At 41.3% G+C, this 22,020-nt stretch overlaps 1 protein-coding gene and 1 long non-coding RNA gene across 3 annotated transcripts in view; one reads left to right on the top strand and one right to left on the bottom strand.

Annotated features, from left to right (window-relative positions):
* The window catches only part of SAMD8 (sterile alpha motif domain containing 8), a 58,719-nt gene extending 36,954 nt beyond the window's left edge, over positions 1-21,765 (bottom strand). The window contains exon 1 of one of the 2 annotated variants that reach the window (XM_033208331.1): positions 21,414-21,765. In XM_033208331.1, coding sequence (XP_033064222.1) covers positions 21,414-21,587 — 174 coding nt within the window. In that variant the 5' untranslated portion in view covers positions 21,588-21,765. Of the gene's footprint in view, positions 1-21,357 lie in introns of both variants that reach the window. The other variant, XM_033208334.1, reaches the window with a different exon arrangement.
* On the top strand, positions 537-13,716 carry LOC117081974. Its single transcript, XR_004436403.1, has 2 exons — positions 537-641; positions 13,638-13,716. It is a non-coding gene; the product is annotated as an uncharacterized LOC117081974 (long non-coding RNA).
* Positions 21,766-22,020: the final 255 nt, after the last annotated feature.

Below are 22,020 nucleotides of genomic sequence, written 5' to 3'. Positions count from 1 at the left end.
GCATAAAAACATGAAATACTCAGGGATAAATCTGACAAAACATGGGCAAGACCTACATGCTGAAAACAACAAAACACTGCTAAGACGAATACCTAAAAATGAGAAATGAGTAGGTCAGAAGAATCAATACTGTTAAGAGGACAATTTTCCCCAAACCTATCTGTACATTCAACCCAATTCCAATCAAAATCCCAACGGGCCTTTAATTTTGTAGATATTGATACATTTCATAAACAGCTGATTCAAAGACTCATTATACAACTACCTGTATTTGTTTTCTATTGCTTTGTAACAAATTACCACAAGCTTACCGACCACTCGAATTATTTATTACATGGTTTCCTCTTTTCCCAAAAATCAGCAGCTTCTTCTGTGTTGAATTCCCTCCTCTTGTACTTGGATTATTTCTCCAGGAAAAGCCCAGTCCCTTTTAAGGGTTTGTCTGATTAGATCAGGTCCACTGAGGATAATCTCCCTTTCTTAGTCACCATGAGAGTGATATCCCATGATTAGGTGGGATTACAGGTCCCTCCCATTATACAAGAGCTTAGGTCATTAGGGGTTATTTTAGAATTCTGCCTATCTTGGCAGGGCGGGGTGGCTCATGCCTGTAATCCCAGCACTTTGGGAGGCAGAGGTGGGTGGATCACTTGGGGTTTGGAGTTCAAGACCAGCCTGGTCAATATGGCAAAACCCTGTCTCTACTAAAAACACAAAACTTAGCCCAGCATGGTGGTGCTTGCCTGTAGTCCCAGCTAATCAGGGGGCTGAGGCAGGAGAATTGCTTGAACCCAGGGAATTCTGCCTATCTCAGTACTCAAATCAAGACAAAGTGGTATTAACATAAATCAAGGAAACAGAATATAGAGTCTAGAAACAGACCTATACATACATAGATATCTGAATTTCTACAAATGTGCAAAGGCAATTCAGTGGAGAAAACACACCCTTTTCATTAAATTATGCTAGAACAAATGGATATCCATATGTAAAAACCTCAATTCATACTTCTATCACATATAAGAATTAACTGAAAATGGATCATAGACCTAACATAAAACCTAAGACTAAAAAATTTTTAGAAGAAAACATAGGAGAAAATCTTTCTGACCTGGGTTAGGTAAAGATCTCTTAGATGTCACACCAAAAACAAAATCCATATAGAAACAAATTGATGAACTGGTCTCCATTTCTCTAGGTTGGGGACTGAGTTTTTAGGGTTTTTAGTCTGCAAGTTTCTGCATGGTTTGAATCTTTTATAATTAAGTATCTCTACAAAAAAAAGCCAAATATATGGAAGCAATATATATTCATTGAAGAACAGAAAATTTGAAAACTAATCCCTAGAGAATAACTCCTTATAATTTATTATATTTCTCTCACACGCAAAATTGTCTATAAAGAGAAAACACATCATACATAATTCTGTATCATTTTGCTTAACATTACTGCATGAGTCCTGTCTAATGCTATTACATGTCTTTTGAAAAGACAGTTTTAAAACATTCCATTTTATGACTATACAATAATTTATCCATCTCCCCATTGTTAGCAATTGTTCACTATTTTATTATTATTATAAATGGCATTGCAGTGCCTTAGGTTAAATTTCTAGAAGTGGAATAACTGTATCAACAAATCTGATTTAAATACTAACTCTTGTTACACCATTAAAGCGTGGTCCACCTTAAAAAGCATTTTCATGCAAAGCTTGGTACTTGTAAATGTTAATGGGTAGTGATCCACGCCTATAATCCCAGCACGCTGGAAGGCCAAGGCGGGCAGATCACTTGAGGTCCAAGGCGGGCAGATCACTTGAGGTCAGGAGTTCGAGACCAGCCTGGCCAATGTTGTGAAACCCCCTCTGTACTAAAAATACAAAAAAAAAAAAAAAAAGAAAGAAAAAAATTAGTCAGGCGTGGTGGCACATGCCTGTAATCCCAGCTACTCTGGAGGGTGAGGCAGGAGAACTGTTTGAACCTGGGAGGCGGAGGTGGCAGTGAGCTGAGTTTGCACCATTGCACTCTAGCCTGGGCAACAAGAGTGAAACTCCATCTCAAGAAAAAAAAAAAGAAAAAATTACTTAAGCATCAAAGGTCAATACCTATCAAGGTGCTGACAGAACAGTCATTCCCACAGAATTTGATATCAACAGGAATTATTCAAACTTAGTTTTAAGTCATAGATAACAGATAAAAACACCTGACTGTTCTAGACAATATGAAATATCTTTTGGGTGACCTCTGGTTAGAATTTTTGAAAACTGTTTTTAAGAAGTGCAATTTTCAGCAAGTAAATGCTTTACTAGTAAATTTGTTTATTTTCTCTCCAAACAAATTTAGTTCATACTAATTAGAGATTTCAGCAGCCTAAGAGCAAAAGAACTCAGTATATTTTCTATTATATTCTTATCTCCATACTTGATGAAATGAAAAAAGCTTATCATAAACATAACAACCTTACATTTGGTACTCCTAAACATTAGCTCAGATACTCTTTAGTCAATGAGTCTTTAACGCATCCCATTAGAATGACCCAAATCTCTTTACAATAATTTAAATAATCCAAATGTTTTCTACCACATTAAAACTGCAAATACCATAGCACAATCAGTCCATTAACTGCAAAAAGAGATAATGACTTTGTCCCCACCCTACCTCTCCAACTTATCAGCTGCAGGACATTCTCAACACTACTGGAAATGGTGACCTGACTAAAAGGAGCGCTTCCATCTATGAATCGCCTCTGACTCAGTGCCTATGGCAGACATGACGAGGTAGGACTCAGCACCCTTTCCAGTCTCCCTCTAGTTGTTTCCTCCTACTACGGAGTCTGAAAAGCGAATCATTATTCCTCAGGGTCCCTTGAAACTAGGATTCAAATGTGAATCAGGTTCAGTCAACTAGATGCTCATGAGATGCTCATGAGACGAGATGTGGAAAGCAGATGGTGAATGAGAGTCATTTTACTGAAGTTTTGGCTATCCACAAGGATTAAGGAAATGTTGGCCATGTGCACATAATTCTCCAGTTCTCAGTCACTAACTCTGTAAGGGTCATGAATCAGCTGCGGTTGTGGGGCAAGTAGTAGTGGTTTCCTAATACCTGCATAACAGATATATGCTCTTTTCTGTGTGTGTGGTTAACTATACATAAAAGTTACCATTTTTACCATTTTAAGGGTTACAGTTCTGTTTCCTTAAATACATTCAATGTTAGGCCGGGCGCGGTGGCTCAAGCCTGTAATCCCAGCACTTTGGGAGGCCGAGACGGGCGGATCACGAGGTCAGGAAATCGAGACCATCCTGGCTAACACGGTGAAACCCTGCCTCTACTAAAAAATACAAAAAAAAAAAAACTAGCCGGGCGAGGTGACGGGCGCCTGTAGTCCCAGCTACTCGGGAGGCTGAGGCAGGAGAATGGCGTAAACCCGGGAGGCAGAGGTTGCCGTGAGAGCTGAGATCCGGCCACTGCACTCCAGCCTGGGTGACAGAGCGAGACTCCGTCTCCAAAAAAAAAAATACATTCAATGTTGTGCCACAATTACCACCATCCATCTCCAGAACTTCACCATCACTCCAAAAAAAACCCTGCAAACATTAAGCAATAACTCACTATCCCCCTCATGCTCAGCCCCTGGTATCCTCTAACCTACCTTCTGTTGCTATGAATTTCCCTATTCTAGATATTTCATATAAGTAGAATCATGCAATATTCGTTCTTTTGTGTCTTGCTTATTTCACTTAAGCTTCAAGGTTCATCTTCTGTATTGTAGTGTATGTCAGAATTTTCTTTTCTTTTTTTTTTTTAAGACAGAGTCTTGCTCTGTCGCCCAGGCTCAAGTGCAGTGGCACAATCTCAGATCACGGCAAGCTCCGCCTCCCGGGTTCAAGTGATTCTCCTGCCTCAGCCTCCCAAGTAGGTGGGACTACAGGCACCCACCACCACACCCAGCTAATTTTTTGTATTTTTAGTAGAGGTGGGGTTTCACAATGTTGGCCAGGCTGGTCTCGAACTCCTGACTTCAAATGATCCACCCACCTCAGCCTCCCAAAGTGCTGGGATTACAGGCCCAGCCCAGAATTTTCTTTCTAACGCTGAATAATATCCCCTTCTATGTGTATATCACATTTTGTTTACACATTCATCCATCCACGGACACTTAAGCTGCATTCATCTTCTGGCTATTGTGAATAATACTGCTCTTAACATGGGTATACAAATATCTGTTCAAGTCCCTGCTTTTACTTCAGGTATACACCTAGAAGTGGAACTGCTGGCTTGTATGGTAATTCTGTTAAATTTTTTGAGGAGTCACCGTATCATTTTCCACAGCAGCTGTACCATTTTACATTCCCACTAGCAATATGCACAAAGTGTTCTAATTTCTCTATATTCTTGCTAACGCTTGTAATTTTCTGTTTTTTTCTTAATAGTAACCATTTTTATGATGTAAAGTAGTATTTCATTGTGATTTTGATTTGATTTCAGTAATGATTAGCCATGTTGAACATCTTTTCATATGATTAACGGACATTTGTATATTTTGCTTGGAGAAACATCTATTGAAGTCTTTTGCCTATTTTTTTACTGTTTTTTTTTTTTTTGGTATTGAGACGGTTGTGTTCTCAAACTCAGCAGTTTCACGTTGGCCTCCTAATACCAACCTTCCAACTGTAGCAAAGGTAGCATTTCTCTGACAGGCCAATTTAAATATTGTAGTAGAAGTCATTCCTAGCCCAGACCAGAGAAGTTTCTCTCTCTTGCAAGTGAACCCTGACTGATTACCAAAGGCCCTTTAGTCCTCTGAATTGTCGTCTTTCAGAGCAAGCTAAGCACCAAAAGTTCAAGGTTTCAAGCTGTCTCATATAAGGTCCACATTCTGGTCCAATTCTAGGTCAGGCAATGTAAGTTTATGTTAGTTTCCTGGGAAACTAAGCAGGATATGTTTTTCAGCTCTCTTCTCATTAACTATATGTACTTTTGCATTATTTTGAATGAATGACATGTTTTATTTCAAAAAGCTATTCAATTATTTTTTCTCAACCAAGCACTTAGTGACAGGGGAAAAAGACTTGAATAGTAAAATAACCTATTAGTAACTTACACAAAACAAAAGCTCTGATCTGGCTACTTCATTTATTAAGTAGGTTCAACAGCAGTAAGAACATGAAAGCAGGTAAGTACCATACTACGAATGAAAGAAAACGAAAAGGGAGGAAAGGCAAAATGAGAGTGTGTCTAGCCAAAAAAAAAAAAAGAAAAGAAAAAAAGAAAGAAAGGAAAAGTAGCACATAGTGCAGCAGAAGAGCTCAGTGGGTTTTTATTAGGTTATTTTTGTTTTATTTTTAGGAAAGATGGTCAGAGTAACCAAGATTACTAAGGCCTATATGATTAGTGCATGGTAGGTTCTCAATAAGCATTTATTAAATAAATGTGCAAAAAAAAAAAAAGCAGCAATCAAAATATTAATTCATTCAATTCCCCAATGTCCTTCTAAACAAAATCTTTTTTTTTTTTTTTTTTTGAGACAGAGTTTTGCTCTGTCGCCCAGGCTGGAGTGTATTGGCACAATCTCAGCTCACCGCAAGCTCCGCCTCACGGGTTCACGCCATTCTCCTGCCTCAGCCTCCCAAGTAGCTGGGACTACAGGCGCCTGCCACCTCGCCCAGGTAATTTTTTGTAGTTTTAGTAGAGATAGGGTTTCACCATGTTAGCTAGGATGGTCTCAATCTCCTGACCTCGTGATCCACCCACCTCGCGCTCCCAAAGTGCTGGGATTACAGGCTTGAGCCACCACGCCCGGCCATAAGATCATTTTTAAAATTACAACTTTATTTATAATTGACACATAATTGTACGTATTTATGGGGTACAGGGTAATTTTTTTTTTTTTTTTTTTTTGAGACGGAGTTTTGCTCTTGTTGCCCAGGCTGGAGTGTAGAGACATGATCGCGGCTCACTGCAACCTCCACCTCCCCAGTTCAAGCGATTCTCCTGCCTCAGACTCCTGAGCAGCTGGGATTACAGGCATGCACCACCACCGCCCAGCTAAATTTGTATTTTTAGTAGAGACGAGTTTCTTCATGTTGGTCAGGCTGGTCTTGAACTTCCAACCCCAGGTGATCCGCCCGCCTCGGCCTCCCAAAGTGCTGGGATTATAGGAGTGAGCCATCATGCCCGGCCCAGTGTGATATGTTAATACATGTATATACTGTATAATGATCAAATCAAGATACTTAGCACATATATCATTTTAAACAGTTATCCTTTCTTTCTTTTTTTTTTTTTTCTAGAGACAGGGTCTTATTCTCTTACCCAGGCTGGAGAGCACTGACACAATTATAACTCACTGAAACCTCAAACCCCTGGGCTCATGTGATCCTCCCACCTCAGCCTCCTGAGTAGGTGGGACTACAGGCATGTGCCATCATGCTTGGCTAATTTCTTTTTTACTTTTTTGTAGAGACAGGGTCTTGCTATGTTGCCCAGGCTGGTCTCAAACTTCTAGGCTCAAGTGATCTTCCTGCCTCAGCCTCCCAAAGTGTTAAGATTATAGGCATAAACCACCACACCAGTCACATCTATCATTTCTTTGTGGTGATAACATTCAAAATCTTCTAGCTACCTGGAAAAACACATTATTATTAGTCATAGTCACTTTACTGTACAACAGAAAACCAGTTAACGCTTCTCATCTAACTATAATTTTTGGGGGGGGGTTGGGGGGAATAGTCTCACTCTGCTGCCCAGGCTGGAATGCAGTGGCGCAAATTTGGCTCACTGAGCCTCCACCTCCTGGATTCAAGCAATTCTCCTGCCTTAGCATCCCGAGTAGCGGGGATTACAGGCGCCCACCACCACACTAGGCTAATTTTTGTATTTTTAGTAGAGACGGGATTTCACCATGTTGGCCAGGCTGGTCTCAAAGTCTTGACCTCAGGTGATCTGCCCACCTCAGCCTCTCAAAGTGCTGGAATTACAGGCATGAGCCACTGTGCCTGGCCTGTTATTTTACTTTAAATTCCAGGATACATGAGCAGGACATGCAGGTTTCTTTACATAGGTAAATGTGTGCCATGGTGGTTTGCTGTACCTAACAACCCATCACCTAGGTATTAAGCCCCGCATGCATTAGCTATTTATCCTGATGCTCTCCCTCTCCCGGCACCCCCCGCCCACCAACAGGCCGCAGTGTGTGTTGTTCCCCTCCCTGTGTACATTTGCTCTCACTGTTCAGCAAATACTAAATGCCTTTTGTCCCAGCAAATCCCATTACTGAGTCTATACCCAAAGGAATATAAATCATTCTATTATAAAGATACATGCACGTGTATGTTCATTCCAGCACTATTCACAATCGCAAAGACATGGAATCAACCCAAATGTCCATCAATGATAGACTGCATAAAGAAAATGTGGTACATATACACCACGGAAAACTATGCAGCCATAAAAAGGAATGAGATCACCTTCTTTGCAGGGACAAGGAAGGAGCTAAGTGTAATTTTGTACTTGCTGACCAACCTATCTCCATCCTCCTCTCCTATCCTTTCTCTCTAGTCTCTGATAACTACTATCCTACTTTCCACTTCTACAAGATTAACTGTTTTTTTAGATTCCATATATGAGTGAGATCATGTAGTATTTGTCTTTCTGTGCCTGGCTAATTTCACTTAATATAATGTCCTCCAGATTCATCCATGTTGCTGCAAATAACAGGACTTCATTCTGTTTTATGGCTGAATATGAATATAGCACACGCCCATAGACACACACACACATTTTCTCTATCTGTAGATGGACACTTAGGTTGATTCCTTACTTTGGCTATTGTGAATAGTGCTGCAATAAACATACAGGTGCAGATAGCTCTTCAACACACTGATTTCATTTCCTTTGGATATACATCTAATAGAGAGATTGCTGGGTCGTACGGTAGGTTCTATTTCATTTTATTTTTTGAGACAGGGTCTCACTGTGTAACCCAGGCTGGAGAGAAGTGGTGCAGTCTTGGCCCACTGCAACCACCACTTGCCAGGCTCAAGCAGTCCTCCCACCTCAGCCTCCCAAGTAGCTGGGGCTATAGGCACGCACCACCACGCCTAGCTAATTTTTGTATTTTTTTGTAGAGATGGGGTTTTGCCATGCTGCCCAGGCTGGTCTCCAACTCCTGAGCTCCAGCAACTTGCCTGCCTCAGCCTCCCAAAGTGCTGGGATTACAGGTGGGAGCCACCAGACCCAGCCTCTATTTTAATTTTTGAGGAACCTTCACAGTGTTTTCCATAATGGCTATATTAATTTACATTTCCACCAACAGTCAATCAGGATCATTATAAACAAAACAAAAACCTGCCTTTTTCTTTCTTTATTGATTGACTGAGACAAACTCGTGCTCTGTTGCTCAGGCTGGAGTGCAGTAGTGTGATCACAGTTCACTGCAGCCTCGACCTCCCAGGCCCAAGGGATCTTCCCACTTAGCCTCCTGAGTAGCGGGGACCACAGGTGTGTACCACCAAGCCCAGTTAGTTTTCTTATTTTTTGTAGAGATAGGGTCTTCCTAGGTTGCCCAGACTGGTCTTGAACTCCTGGGCTCAAGTGATCGTCCTGCTTTGGCCTCTCAAAGTGCTGGGATTACAGCTGCGAGCCACCATAGCTGGCAAAAAAAATCTGCCTTTAGACAGCTGATTATTTCAATCTTAAGAGTATACAGGAAAGCTTTTATTACATATTTCTCTTTATTTATATTGTTATTATAATACTTTATTACAAACTCTTCATGGCTTCAGGGAGTTTTATATCCATAAATTTAAAATGTCCAACTGTCAAGAGATAACACAGGGCCACTAATTTGGTAAATTTTCCAGGAATCAGGATCTGGTATTCACCCTTAGAGATCAAAACTTGACCCTGTCAGTTTCCCAGAGTTGGTCAAACCAAGAGAGACTAAAAAGCAAACTCACAAGGTGCTAATGGATAAATTACAGCACCAATTCTAGACACTCAAGTGTCTAAAAGGAATGCTCAAGCATTATCTCAGGCACATCCTTTTGTAATTCTGAAGCGTCTAGGAGGCTGATTTAATAATCAGAATGCTACTTGTAGAGCAAGTAATCAGGACAAAGAAAAATAGATCGTCTTGGGCCAAATCTAATCCAACTTCCTGTGAGACGTAACGTAACATCAGTGCCACAGAGTAGACAGTGCCTGTCTAGAAAAGGTTGTTCGCATCTCCCAGTTTCAGTCTCTCTCTCTCCTAGACAGTGTAGGATACAAAAAGCCAATTCTCTTTGATGACTCCTTTGCGTAGGCTTCCAAGGAAACTACATGTACAAAGGCTTTCAACCCTGGCTATACATTAGAATAATCTGAAATTTCAAAATGTATTTGTATCAATGTCCATGCCTCATCCTAGGACAACTGAATCAGAATCTCTCAGAAGAGACAGAAATTTTATATCTGCATTTTTAAAAAAGCTTCCCATGTGATTCTAATGCACAGTGAGGCTTGAGGTGCCAAGATGTTTAGAGTATTTAAAGTCATCTAGAGAGTTAATATTGGAGTTGAAATTAAACTCCAAGAATTTGGACAATGAATTCAGTGTTCTTTCCACCACTTCATGCTGCTTTTCTGTGGAGCTAAAGGATGGGTTGAAAATAATGCTACCAAGTTCTAACAGAGATTTAAAGATTTATTATAGATTTTTAAAAAATATTCTTACCATATTTTGGAGGCTCATTTATTTCTTTACTTTTATCAGAAATACATAAATTGTAGATAAATTCGATCGTTTATTTTTAATAATCAAAGCTCTGCTTTCTGGCTATTAGATTTTGGTATTACAGACAGATTCTAAGCTTCTAATTAGTATATGTTTTAATATAAAATAACCTACAATTTTTCTTAATATTATATATCTGCAGTCAACCCTAGAGCGTGATTTTTCTTTTCAGACAGTTCTGTGTGTATGCTTAAACTATATTTTATTCAACTGCATTATGTAGTAATTAGGAGAGGTAACAAGTCAACATCAAATCAAGATGTAATAGATTAAATCAGATGTGTGGAAAGGCACCTCAAAGACTCAATGTTATACAAACCAGAAGTAGAGAACAAGCAGAATTAGACTGGATGGTCACATAGTGCTCTGCAAGCCTCAGATTAAATAATACTATAAAATGAGGAGGGAAAAAAAGGGATAACAGAAGGAAACTAACATTTATGAATACCTACTACAGGTGTGATTTCATGTGTGATCTTATTTCCTAATTATAACAATTCCTACTTGATCTTTGCCTAGTTGTTTTGAGGTTTCTGCCTGCCTGGACTTCTGTTTTATATTTTCTACCTCTCAAGTCTTCCAAGCTCTCTTCAAAGTAATAGATAATAAAATAAATATAAAACAGTAACAGCAGCAGCTACATTTGTTGAATGCTCAGGTACTATTCTGAGCACTCTATCTTTATAGTATTATTTAATCCTCACAACAGTTTTATGAGGTAGATATTACTATTATCTTCATTTTACACATGAGACAATGAAGGCACAGAAAAGTTAAGTGAAGTGACCAAGGTCCTACTTGAAATTGTCTGAGCCAGGATTCAAATTTGGGATTCAAACATTTTGCCACATTTGCTTTACACAAATTATTTAAATTATTATAATTTAAAATATTTAAAGTCAGCTAGAGACTTAATATTGATGCTGAAATTAAACTCCCAACAATTTTGACAACAAATTCAGTACTCTTTCTACCACTTCATGCTGCTTTTCCTTGGAGCTAAAGGATGGGTTGAAAATAAAGTTACTAAATCCTCCCAGAGATTTAAAGAATGATCACAGTTTTGTTTTGTTTTTTTATGAGACGCAGTTTTGCTCTCCTTGCCCAGGCTGAAGTGCAATGGCATGATCTCGGCTCACTGCAACCTCCGCCTCCTGGGTTCAAGCAATTCTCCCGCCTCAGCCTCCCAAGTAGCTGGGATTACAGGCATGTGCCATGAAGCCCGGCTACTGGTTTTTTTTGTATTTTAAGTAGAGATGGGGTTTCTTCATGTTGGTCAGGCTGGTCTTGAACTCCCGACTTCAGGTGATCCGCCTGCCTCGGCCTCCCAACGTGCTGAGATTACAGGCGTGAGTCACCGCACCTGGCTGATCATAGGTTTTATTTTAAGAATTCTCATCATATTTTGAAGACATTGTTTAAGAACAATGTTTCCTATATAAGTACAATACACATTACCAAACCTAAGAAAATTAACCATAATGTCACCCCTAATTGTCCCTCAAATATTATTTTATTTCTGTTTCCCCCCAAAAATAAGGATTCAATTTAGGATCATGCATTACACTTGGTTAGCACATCTTGTTAGTGTCTTTTAGTCTAGAACAGTGCCCTAGCTCTTGTTTCTTTTTGTGGGGAGGAGGCGAGTTCAGGGTAGTTCTTTGTGGAATAACCTGTATTCTAGATTTACCTAGTTGTTTACTTCCTCTACTCTTAACCACTACACTATGATGTCAAGGTTTACGATCACAGCTAAACCTAACATAAATCTCCAATAATATGTATTTGTGTAACAACTCAGATGGCTTTGGGGTGCTTCTGAAAACATTAATGGCTTTGTTATGTATCTAAGGCTGTATAAACAAACCATTTTCTACTATCCCTAAGATTATATAACTTCTTTTTCCTACATAGATGACACATTCAAATCTGAAGATGCCAAATGAAACTAGCTAATCATTTTAACTTTGAAGAAGTCTAGGCCGGACGTGGTGGCTCACACCTGTAATTCCAGCACTTTGGGAGGCTGAAGTGGGTCGATCAGGAGGATGGAGACCCTCCTGGCCAACATGGTGAAACACTGTCTCTACTAAAAATACAATAATTATCTGGGCATGGTGGTGCGTGCCTGTAATCCCAGCTACTTGGGAGGCTGAGGCAGGAGAATCACTTGAACCAGGGAGTCGGAGGTTGCAGTGAGCCGAGATCATGCCACTGCACTCCAGCCCGGTGACAGAGTGAGACTCCATCTCAAAACAAACAAACAAACAAAAAACCCAGAAGTCCAAAAGAGTCACTTGAGCTGGGGACTTCCAGGCTATAGTGAGTTATTACTGTACCTGGGCAACAGAGCAAGACCTTGTCTTTAAAAAAAAAGAAGAAGAAGAGGAGGAGGAGGAAGTACAAAGAAGATATAATGAATATCTTTAGAATTAGAAGAAAAGCACACTGGAAAAAAGATCCAGTTGAGATGGTTTTTTTAGGTGATTCAGAATACAGAAAGAAGTATAGAGGAAGGTAGGGCTTCTGTATTATGAAAGTGTCAACTTTTGTTAAAAGACCCTTTTGCAGAAAAAGTAATACCATTTTCATCAGTATGTGTCTGAAATTTTGCTACTTAGGTACTAAAACCAGGTATATGCATGTATTAACAATGCAATACAAGCAGCTGGATAAAAAAACAAATCTTTTCATCTCAGGCTTCCAACTATTCACTTCCTTTACTTTGTAATCACCCCAAGGCACCAGCCCCGTATCACTGCGTACCACTTCTAATCAATAATCCCCTTCCCCTCTCCCTGCTGCCCACCCCATGGTAACCACAAACCCATCTTCCTGATAATCCCTTGTTTTCCTTTTTTTTTTTTTTGAGACGGAGTCTCACTCTGTCGCCGTGGCTGGAGTGCAGTGGCCGGATCTCAGCTCACTGCAAGCTCCGCCTCCTGGGTTCACGCCATTCTCCTGCCTCAGCCTCCCGAGTAGCTGGGACTACAGGCGCCCGCCACCTTGCCCGGCTAGTTTTTTTTGTATTTTTTAGTAGAGACGGGGTTTCACAGTGTTAGCCAGGATGGTCTCGATCTCCTGACCTCGTGATCCGCCCGTCTCGGCCTCCCAAAGTGCTGGGATTACAGGCTTCAGCCACCGCGCCCGGCTTGTTTTTCTTTATAGCTTTACTACCTAAGCATCTATACATAACTATATTATTAGGTATCCATAAACAATATAGTTTAGTTTTCCCTGCATTTGTACTTTATATGAATGGAATAATACCATATGTATTATTTTAATCTTATAGAAAAGTAGATTTCAGAATTCACCTGTTATTAAAAATAAGCTGGGCCAGGCGCGGTGGCTGAAGCCTGTAATCCCAGCACTTTGGGAGGCCGAGACGGGCGGATCACGAGGTCAGGAGATCGAGACCATCCTGGCTAACACTGTGAAACCCCGTCTCTACTAAAAAATACAAAAAACTAGCCGGGTGTGGCGGCGGGCGCCTGTAGTCCCAGCTACTCAGGAGGCTGAGGCAGGAGAATGGCGTCAACCCGGGAGGCGGAGCTTGCAGTGAGCTGAGATCCTGCCACTGCACTCCAGCCTGGGCGACAGAGCAAGACTCCGTCTCAAAAAAAAAAAAAATCTAAGTTGGGTGTGGTGGCTCACGTCTGTAATCCCAACACTTTGGGAGGCGAATGCGGCAGGACTGCTTCAGCAAAGTTCAAGACCAGGCTGGGTAACATAGGGAGATCTTGTTTCTATTAAAACAAAACAAAACAAAAAAAAACAGAAGGTGGTTCTGTGGTTTCATGAAGGTTCTGCGGTGGTTCATGCCGGTAATCCAGCACTTTTGGAGGCCGAGGCAGGTGGATCACTTGAGGTCAGGAGTTCCAGACCAGACTGGTCAACATGGTGAAATGCTGTCTCTACTAAAAATACAAAAAATCTGCTGGGCGTGGTAGCAAGCACCTATAATCCCAGCTATTCAGGAGGCTGAGGCAGGAGAATCGTTTGAAACCTGGGAGGCGGAGGTTGCAGTGAGCCGAGATCGCGCCACTGCACTTCAGCCTAGGTGACAGAGCGACTCTGTCTCAAAGAAAATAAAAATAAAAATTAAAAATTAAAGAAGAAAAAAAATCAAAACCAGATTAATTTTAGAGGGCTGTTGAAACAGTTTTAAGGTTCAAAATAATACAGGAGCCGGGCGTGGCGGCTCATGCCTGTAATCCCAGCACTTTGGGAGGCCAAGGCAGGCGGATCACCTGAGGTCGGGAGTTCGAGACCAGCCTGACCAACATGGAGAAACCCTGTCTCTACTAAAAAAATACAAAATTAGCCAGGCATGGTGGTGCATGCCTGTAACCCCAGCTACTTGGGAGGCTGAGGCAGGAGAATCGCTTGAGCTAAGGAAGCAGAGGTTGCTGTGAGTGAAACTCCGTCTCAAAAAAAAAAAAAAAAACCAAAATAATACAGGAAACGTTAAATAGCCATTTTAATTTGTCTGTGAAGACCCGTAAAGGGTTTATCACCTAGGAAGAGTTAACTGCACTAAATGGGAAAGTATATTCAACCAGAACAAATAAAGTTTGTTATTGTATCCTTCAAAGGAAATACAGTGAACAAAAGTACCTGTTGTTCCTTGGTATGAACTAGTTAACCCTTTCTGACTTAAAATGTCTCAAGAGGACTTGTTCATTTAACTGTTACATGCTGAGTACTGTCTGTGATGTAACTGGGATTATCAGCTATCCATTCAATACCTAGTTAAAACAGTAGGAAGCAGACAGGACGTACAGCTAGAGGATATGTGATGTCAGCAGAGTGCTATTCCTTAAAAAGAATGTATACCCTAACTCACAAACTCAAGTTCTGAACCATGTTCAGTGCATTTTCAGGAAGTAACAATAAATTAGTTAACATTTATGGCATTTATAATGTCTGAGGAATTGTTCTAAGTGTTTGATTTATATGCCCAAATAATCCTCACAACTATATAGAGTAGGTACTATTAATTTCCTCATTTTATAGATGCGATAACTGATATAACTGGGTTAAGTTCCCTAAGATCAACTTGTACTAGCAAGTAGTACAGAGAACTGTTCAACCTAGGCAATCTCATTTTAAAGTTCATGTTCTTACCCACGACAGTATACTGCCTCACATGAACTGAGGGCTCTTGTACTTTTTTAAGAACTAAATCTCAAAAATAAAATACTAAATATTTCCTAGTTATCAGCAGAAGAATGTATCAAAGTTACAACTCCTGCATTTTCTTAGTAAGCACAGGGTATTGTTTCCAAAACATCGATAAAATCTGCAATAATTACAAAACAGTCTCAAAGACCTTGCACTAATTCCTACCACCCATTTTGAAACACTTTAGTGGTGATTTTCTGTTTTACTATGTCCCACTTCTAAGCAGTAGAATTAAATTAAAAAGAATTAAATTCCCTCCTCAGTTACATCATAATTCTCTTGCCTGCACTTCAGTTCTGGGACTTTTTTGCTGCCCTAACCATGAACTCTTACGATTTTACTCAAAAAAAGTTTTCATATATACCAAATAACACAAACTTTTTCTGGCTCCAAATAGCCTTTGAACTAACTTCTACTATCAGGCTGCACCTAATTATCTACACCAAATCCAGAACTGTCTCCCCTCAATGAGTAAGAATCTGACAGATACTACCGTCCATTTTATATACTCAGTTATACCAAAAGTTTTTACATGATGACAGGAATTTATTGATAAATTTGGTAAAGGGTTCCTGACCTGGCTGCAATGACACAGCAAATCAGTAAAGAAGCCAAGTATCTAAAATTCTAATTTTTATTCTAACCAGGCTAGCAGTTTAACATATCAATTTGGTAAAATCTTTTTTGTTTGGTTTTTTGAGATAGCGTTTCACTCTTGTCACCCAGGCTGGAGAACAATGGTGTGATCTCGGCTCACTGCAACCTCTGCCTCCCGGGATCAAGCAACTCTCCTGCCTCAGCCTCCCAAGTAGCTGGGATTATAGGCACACGCCACCATGCCTGGCTACTTTTTTTGTATTTTTAGTAGAGAAAAGGTTTCACCATGTTGGCCAGGGTGGTCTCGAACTCTTGACCTCAAGTGATCCACCCACCTTGGCCTCCCAAAGTTCTGGGATTACAGATGTGAGCCATCACGCCCACCCTTTTTTTTTTTTTTTTTTTTTAAGATAGGGCCTCACTCTTTACCCAGGCTGGAGTGCAGTGGTGCAATCACAGCTTATTGCAGCTTTGACCTCCTGGGCTCAGGTGATCCTCCCACCTCAGCCTCCTGAGTTCTGGGACTATAGGTGCACACCACCACGCCTGACTAATTTTTTGTATTTTTAGTAGAGAGGAGGTCTCACTGTGTTGCTTAGGCTGGTCTCGAACTCCTGGGCTCAAGGGATCCACCTACCTCAGCTTCCCACAGTGCCGAGATTACATGCATGAGTCACCCCACCCAGCTGGTAAAATCTTTATTTTTAAATATGCTACACTGGCAGGGCGCGGTGGTTCATGCCTGTAAACCCAACACCTTGGGAGGCCAAGGTGGGCGGATGCCTTATTGAGACCTTGTCTCTACTCAAAATACAAAAAATAAGCTGGGCATGGTGGCACGCACCTGTAATCCCAGCTACTGGGGAGGCTGAGGTGGGAGAATTGCTTGAACCCAGGAGGCAAAGGTTGCTATGAACTGACATCGTCCTACTGCATCCGGCCTTGGCAACAGAGTGAAACTCTATCTCTAAATAAATAAATAAATATGCAACATCCAAAATCTAATCAATATAATGGAAAATGAGAAACTGGCTCAAGATTTCAAACTCCATTATATACTGTGAAAACTGATTGGATTTGGAGCCAAATTTTAATGCATGGTTTTGGAAATCTCTGGCTTTCCAGCCAATATTATACTGACGGAACTGACATCAATTCCATTTAATCTCAAAGTTCCAAACTAAAACAGATTTGCAAGTATTTCCAAAAACTCAGTGATACCGGTTAACCTACAGGAAGACCCTAAATTAGCAGAATCCATGGTTCTCACCTCCAACTAGAATTTACCTGTCAAGAATTTCAACGGAGGCTGAGGCAGGAGAATGGCGTGAACCCGGAGGCGGAGCTTGCAGTGAGCCGAGATTGCGCCACTGCACTCCAGTCTGGGCGACAGAGCGAGACTCTGCCTCAAAAAAAAAAAAAAAAAAAAAAAAAAAAAAGAATTTCAAGACAACAGAACAATTATCAAGATAACAGATACTTATATTACTACCTCTCTTGTCCTCTGCCACAACTCATAAGCTAACTAAATGCACAACAAAAATTTAAGACACTCACACCTGTAATCCCAGCACTATGGAAGGCTGAGGTGGGAGGATCAGGAGGCCAGGAGTTCTAAACCAGCCTAGTCAACATAGCTGATACCCCATCTCTACAAAAGAAAAATTTAAAAAATTAGCCAGGTGTGGTGACACATGTCTATAGTCCCAGCTACTCAGAAAGCTGAGGCAGGAGGACTGCTTGAGCCCAGGAGTTCGAGGCTGCATAAGTCACGATCACGCCACTGTACTCTAGCCTGGGAGACAGAGTGAGACCCTATCTTAAAAAAAAAAAAAAAAAAACTTTTAGACAAATATAAATATAGTTAACTGCCCTGCCCCACAACTCTTTTCTGAGGTACATATCATAAAACATTGTTTTATGGTGAAACCTGTGGTGAAACTATTATAACCAAATTTTTCTTAGTTAATAATCTTACAGTATGTTACATTCTATAATATTGTGAGGTCCCAATACAGTGAAGGAATAGAACATTTCAATACAGAAACATGAAGTCCCTAAACTCAGCTAAAAGGTTAGGCTTCAGATCTGTGATGATGGTGCTGTGTGTATGGGAGGAGGGGGTGCAGGAATATTCACACCACAGGTCTGTTACAAATTCATACCTGCACATTCAGATGGCAAGTTACCAGGAAGCAACAGTGGTAGCATGTAAACACTGATCTGTTTTCCCAGTGTGCCTGGCCCATGCTCTCCTATTTTTAGTTAACATCTTGATTTCTCAAGGCCAAGAAAACCACAAGAACTAAACTAAATCACGGCCCTGTTGATATCTGTTGTAAAATGGCTTTCTCTGTTCTTGCCCTACTATTAACCCTTCAATGTGTTACATCATACCCTTAGAGCAAAACAAAAATAAGAACAAGAACTGGTTCCAAAAGAATTCCCAAAACCACATGTAAGCAAGTATTAAAGATAGAGCATTTTGCAAATAAGTAACACTTTATTTATAAACAAATATAAACACATGAGAGATGTGAAAATAATCAAGGCTCTCCCCTGTCATCTCTGCAAAAAAGTAAAACACTTAATCCGGGAATGAAATGGTACAATCCTCCTCTATAACCTAAATCCATTAAAAGAATTATGATTAGCTCATACTGTATTTTTTCATCAAATACCATAATCATTCAAAACAGCTTCATAAGTAATTTAGCAGAATATGGAATTGTATTCATATCTCATATAAATCAGTTTTATGTCCAAAGAGAATCAAAGCTACAGAAGCTTTAAAATTAAAAAGTGAATTCAATCTTAGTTCACTAATAATCCACTGGCATATGAAAAATGAAGGGGGTAGAATCTGAAGACAGGAAAGACTTCCATCCATAAATTAATGGGCATGCTAGGTACACCCAACAATTAATACCATATATTACATCAGGCCTGGAAGTAAAAATCTCGAAAGAATAGCTCGTTAACATGGCATTCTTATAAAACAATAATAATACTATTCATGGAAAGTCTGCAATTTGTCTCAAAGTGTTCAAATTTCAATTCTTAGAAAAGCCATGAAAATGTCTTAATTAGTAACAGCAAAATTTTGAAGAAGTATTGAGGATCTAATGATTAACAAAATTTTAAAAAATGTTTACAAGCAACTGTGCAACGTGAATAAGCTTTTGCAGAAGGGGGGTTATGCTGCTGAAATCAAAACTGATTTACCTAAACATGTCTGCATATTCTGCCATCGCAGTCATGATGGCTTCTTCTGCCTTAGAGAAACTGATTTTCTTTTTTTTTTTTTTTTCGAGACATGTCACTCTGTCGCCCAGGCTAGAATGCAATGGCGTGATCTCAGCTCACCATAACCTCTGCTTCCCGGGTTGAAGCGATTCTCCTGCTTCAGCATCCTGAGTAGCTGGGATTTCAGGTGTGTGCCACCACACCTGGCTAATTCTTTTTATATTATTAGTAGAGATGGAGTTTTGCCGTGTTGGCCAAGCTGGTCTTGAACTCCTGACCTCAAGTGATCTGCCTGCCTGGGCCTCCCAAAGTGCTGGGATTACAGGAGTAAGCCACCATGCCCAGCCTAAAACTGATTTTCTTTACTCAGTGGGTGCGAGAACTGACAAAGGGAAACGAAAATTTTAAAAACCATCAGACTTGCTAATATGTTAACTGTACAACTCCATCTAACAGTTTCTCTTTAATTTTGCAATAACATTAAGATGTAATCTTAATAGAGTTCTTATATTGCAATTCAGCAAATTTTTACATGGCCATGACTTTTATTCAGAACTAAGTATGAAGACAAGGTCTCTAGAGGATCTCACTCTAGAGATAAAACCAACAAACAGTAATATTATGTAAACTTCAACAGAAGATAATTTGTATTAAGTTAAAGGGAATTAATACTTTAACAACCTCAGCGTTTTTAGCTAAGAATTCACATCTCCTTTGAAGAAACAATTACTATTCCACTGTGCCTCTGAGGGTATGTCACATAGCCCATACACATAAACTAATTTAAAAGCTGTTGCCAATCAATAAATTATCATCTCATGAAGATTAAACAGTAGATATCCATTTAGATTTAATCAAGCATTTAGAAAATGCCTGATGCTAACAAAAATTAGCCAGGCCATGGTGGCGCCCACCTGCAGTCCCAGCTACTCCCAGCTACCTGGGAAGCTGAGGTGGGAGGATCACTTAAGCCTGGGCAACACAGTGAATCTCTGTCTCAAAAAAAAGAAAGGAAGAAGAGAAAAGAAATGGCCAACAACTTTACAAACCTATAATCACATAAAAAGTTGTAAGACATATGAGACATGGCTAAAGTCAAAGACTTCATAGAGCCATGTTATGACTTAACAATCACAAAAGGAAGTGAATTTATCTCTACTAAAGTGAATATAAATATTGCAATCATTCTTTTTCTGGCATAATTATGTTTTGGAACTATGTCTTCTATAAAAAGTATGTGTGTACCCACCTGTCCCAGTTGTGTTGGGTGCCAACTACAAGCATCCTCTGTCCTTATTTTCCTAAATCACTCTACTAAAAATATTATTCACACAATATCTGCAAAATAGTATTTCAATATTGGTTTTGGAAATCAGTCAAAGGTATCTCTCCAATTTTCAAGGGCTAACTCCAATCCCGGGGTTGTCAGTGAGAGGAAGATTTAGTATTGGCCTAGACTGTGGCAAGTTCACTGTGCCCCCTTAACCCAGAAACTTGCACTGACCAAATTTTTACTATGTGGCAAATACATGGAAGTGGAACCAGTCCATGCTGAGTATCTGTAAAATCCGAGTGTCCAAATTCTTGTTTCAAGTTTAATTTTTAAAATCTGAGTATCCAAAGTCTTGTTTCAAGTTTTTAAAACTTAAAGGTAATGTAGTAAATCTTTTTTAGGATTTTAACACGTCTGGTATTTAAACTTATTTACGAAAGAAAAATACGATGAAAAAAAGAAGGACACCATTACTGTCAATAAATCCAAATGATATCATGTTCACAATCACGTCTTTCGGTACCTTCTTCAAACATCACTTCCTCTCCACTACTTCCCCCAGTCCTTTAGGCAAATCAGTGATTCACACCGCCCCTTCCACCCAAGATTCTTAAAAGGATCCACTGTGCACGAACGAGAAAGTCCCACAATCCAAGTACATTGCCCTAGTGATCTTTGATGTTTTAAAAGGCACCTGTAAAAATGCCAAAACCCAAAATTAGATCCCCAAGGGCTCCTTTTCTTTCTTGACCACACTTCTCTTTTTCAGTGCCTCCCTCACCCCCAGAGGCCAGACGATTTCCCATCCCATAGCCCCCCTCCTTCTAATCAAACCTAAATCCTGCCCTCCATCATCACCAGCCCCACCCGGGTAAGAGGCTCCAGTCCCAGCCCCGATCGCCCTCCCTCGTCCTGGGAAGGGAACACCGGCCCAGGTCTTGCTCCTCTGACTCTTCACCCCCGCTGCCAAACCCAGAGCATCTCTTCCTCCGGGTCCACATTCCCGCAGGACCCCTTCGATCTTCTTCCCCCACCGCGCAGCTTTCAAAAGCCCCCAAGCTCTGGGCTCTTCAAGCCTCCCCCTCCCGCCCCCTCCCTCTCGTTCCTCGGCCTCCACTTACCCCTCAGCCTCAGGCCCTCGGTTCGACAACCTCCATTTCCTTCAGATTACATTCCAGAGCTGACTCTCCCGGCTCCCTCAACCGTCTCCCCGGGGCCCCTCCGAATCGCGGTCCCTCAGCAGCCTCCGGCTCCATCCCAGACTCCCTACTCACCCTTGGCAGCAAGCGCCCCCCAAGCTCCCCTCTCCTCAGCCTCAGCTCCCGCTCACCTCCGCGGTCCGAGTCGGGCTCCCCGGACCCACCTCCGAGTCGGCGTCCGAGCCGCCGTCGGAGTCCGGGGCCCTCCCCGCCTCGCCGGAGTGCAGCGCCTCAAGCGGCGGGGGCGGAGCCCGGGGCGGGGAGCCGGAGTGGAGGCGGGGGCGGTGGCGGCTGCGCGCAGGCATCGTCCCGGCCGCCGTCACCGCCGCGCCGGCAGCTGCTCGCAGCCGAACCGGAACTGCTTCGGGAGGCGGGGCCCTACCGGCCGGGAACGGGGTTCTACCGGCAGGGGGCGGGCCCACACTGGAAAAGACGCGAGGCTCCAGATGGGCCCGACGGGAGAACCGAGAAGCTGCCGCGGGGGAGCCCGAGGGCGCATGCGTCATGCTGGAGGCCAAAGCGAGAGTAGGAAGCGGGGCTAGCGGAGCGGGGGCGGAGCCTGTGGGATCAGTAAAAGGGGTTAGGGCCTAGAAGGAGGTAATCCTAATTCCTCTGGAGAGAGCCAGCTCTACTCCAATAGCCAGCCACCAATGATAATTGTTATAATTTATTGCCCACTTACTCTTTGACAGCGTCTATGCCAAATGCCATATAAACATATCATTTAATCCTTGTGCT

Source organism: Trachypithecus francoisi, unplaced genomic scaffold (genome assembly GCF_009764315.1).
Source record: "Trachypithecus francoisi isolate TF-2019V2 unplaced genomic scaffold, Tfra_2.0 Lachesis_group9, whole genome shotgun sequence".
NCBI classification, from domain to species: Eukaryota; Metazoa; Chordata; class Mammalia; order Primates; family Cercopithecidae; genus Trachypithecus; species Trachypithecus francoisi.
Note: the sequence above shows the minus strand (reverse complement) of the source record. Positions and strands in the feature narration are given on the sequence as shown.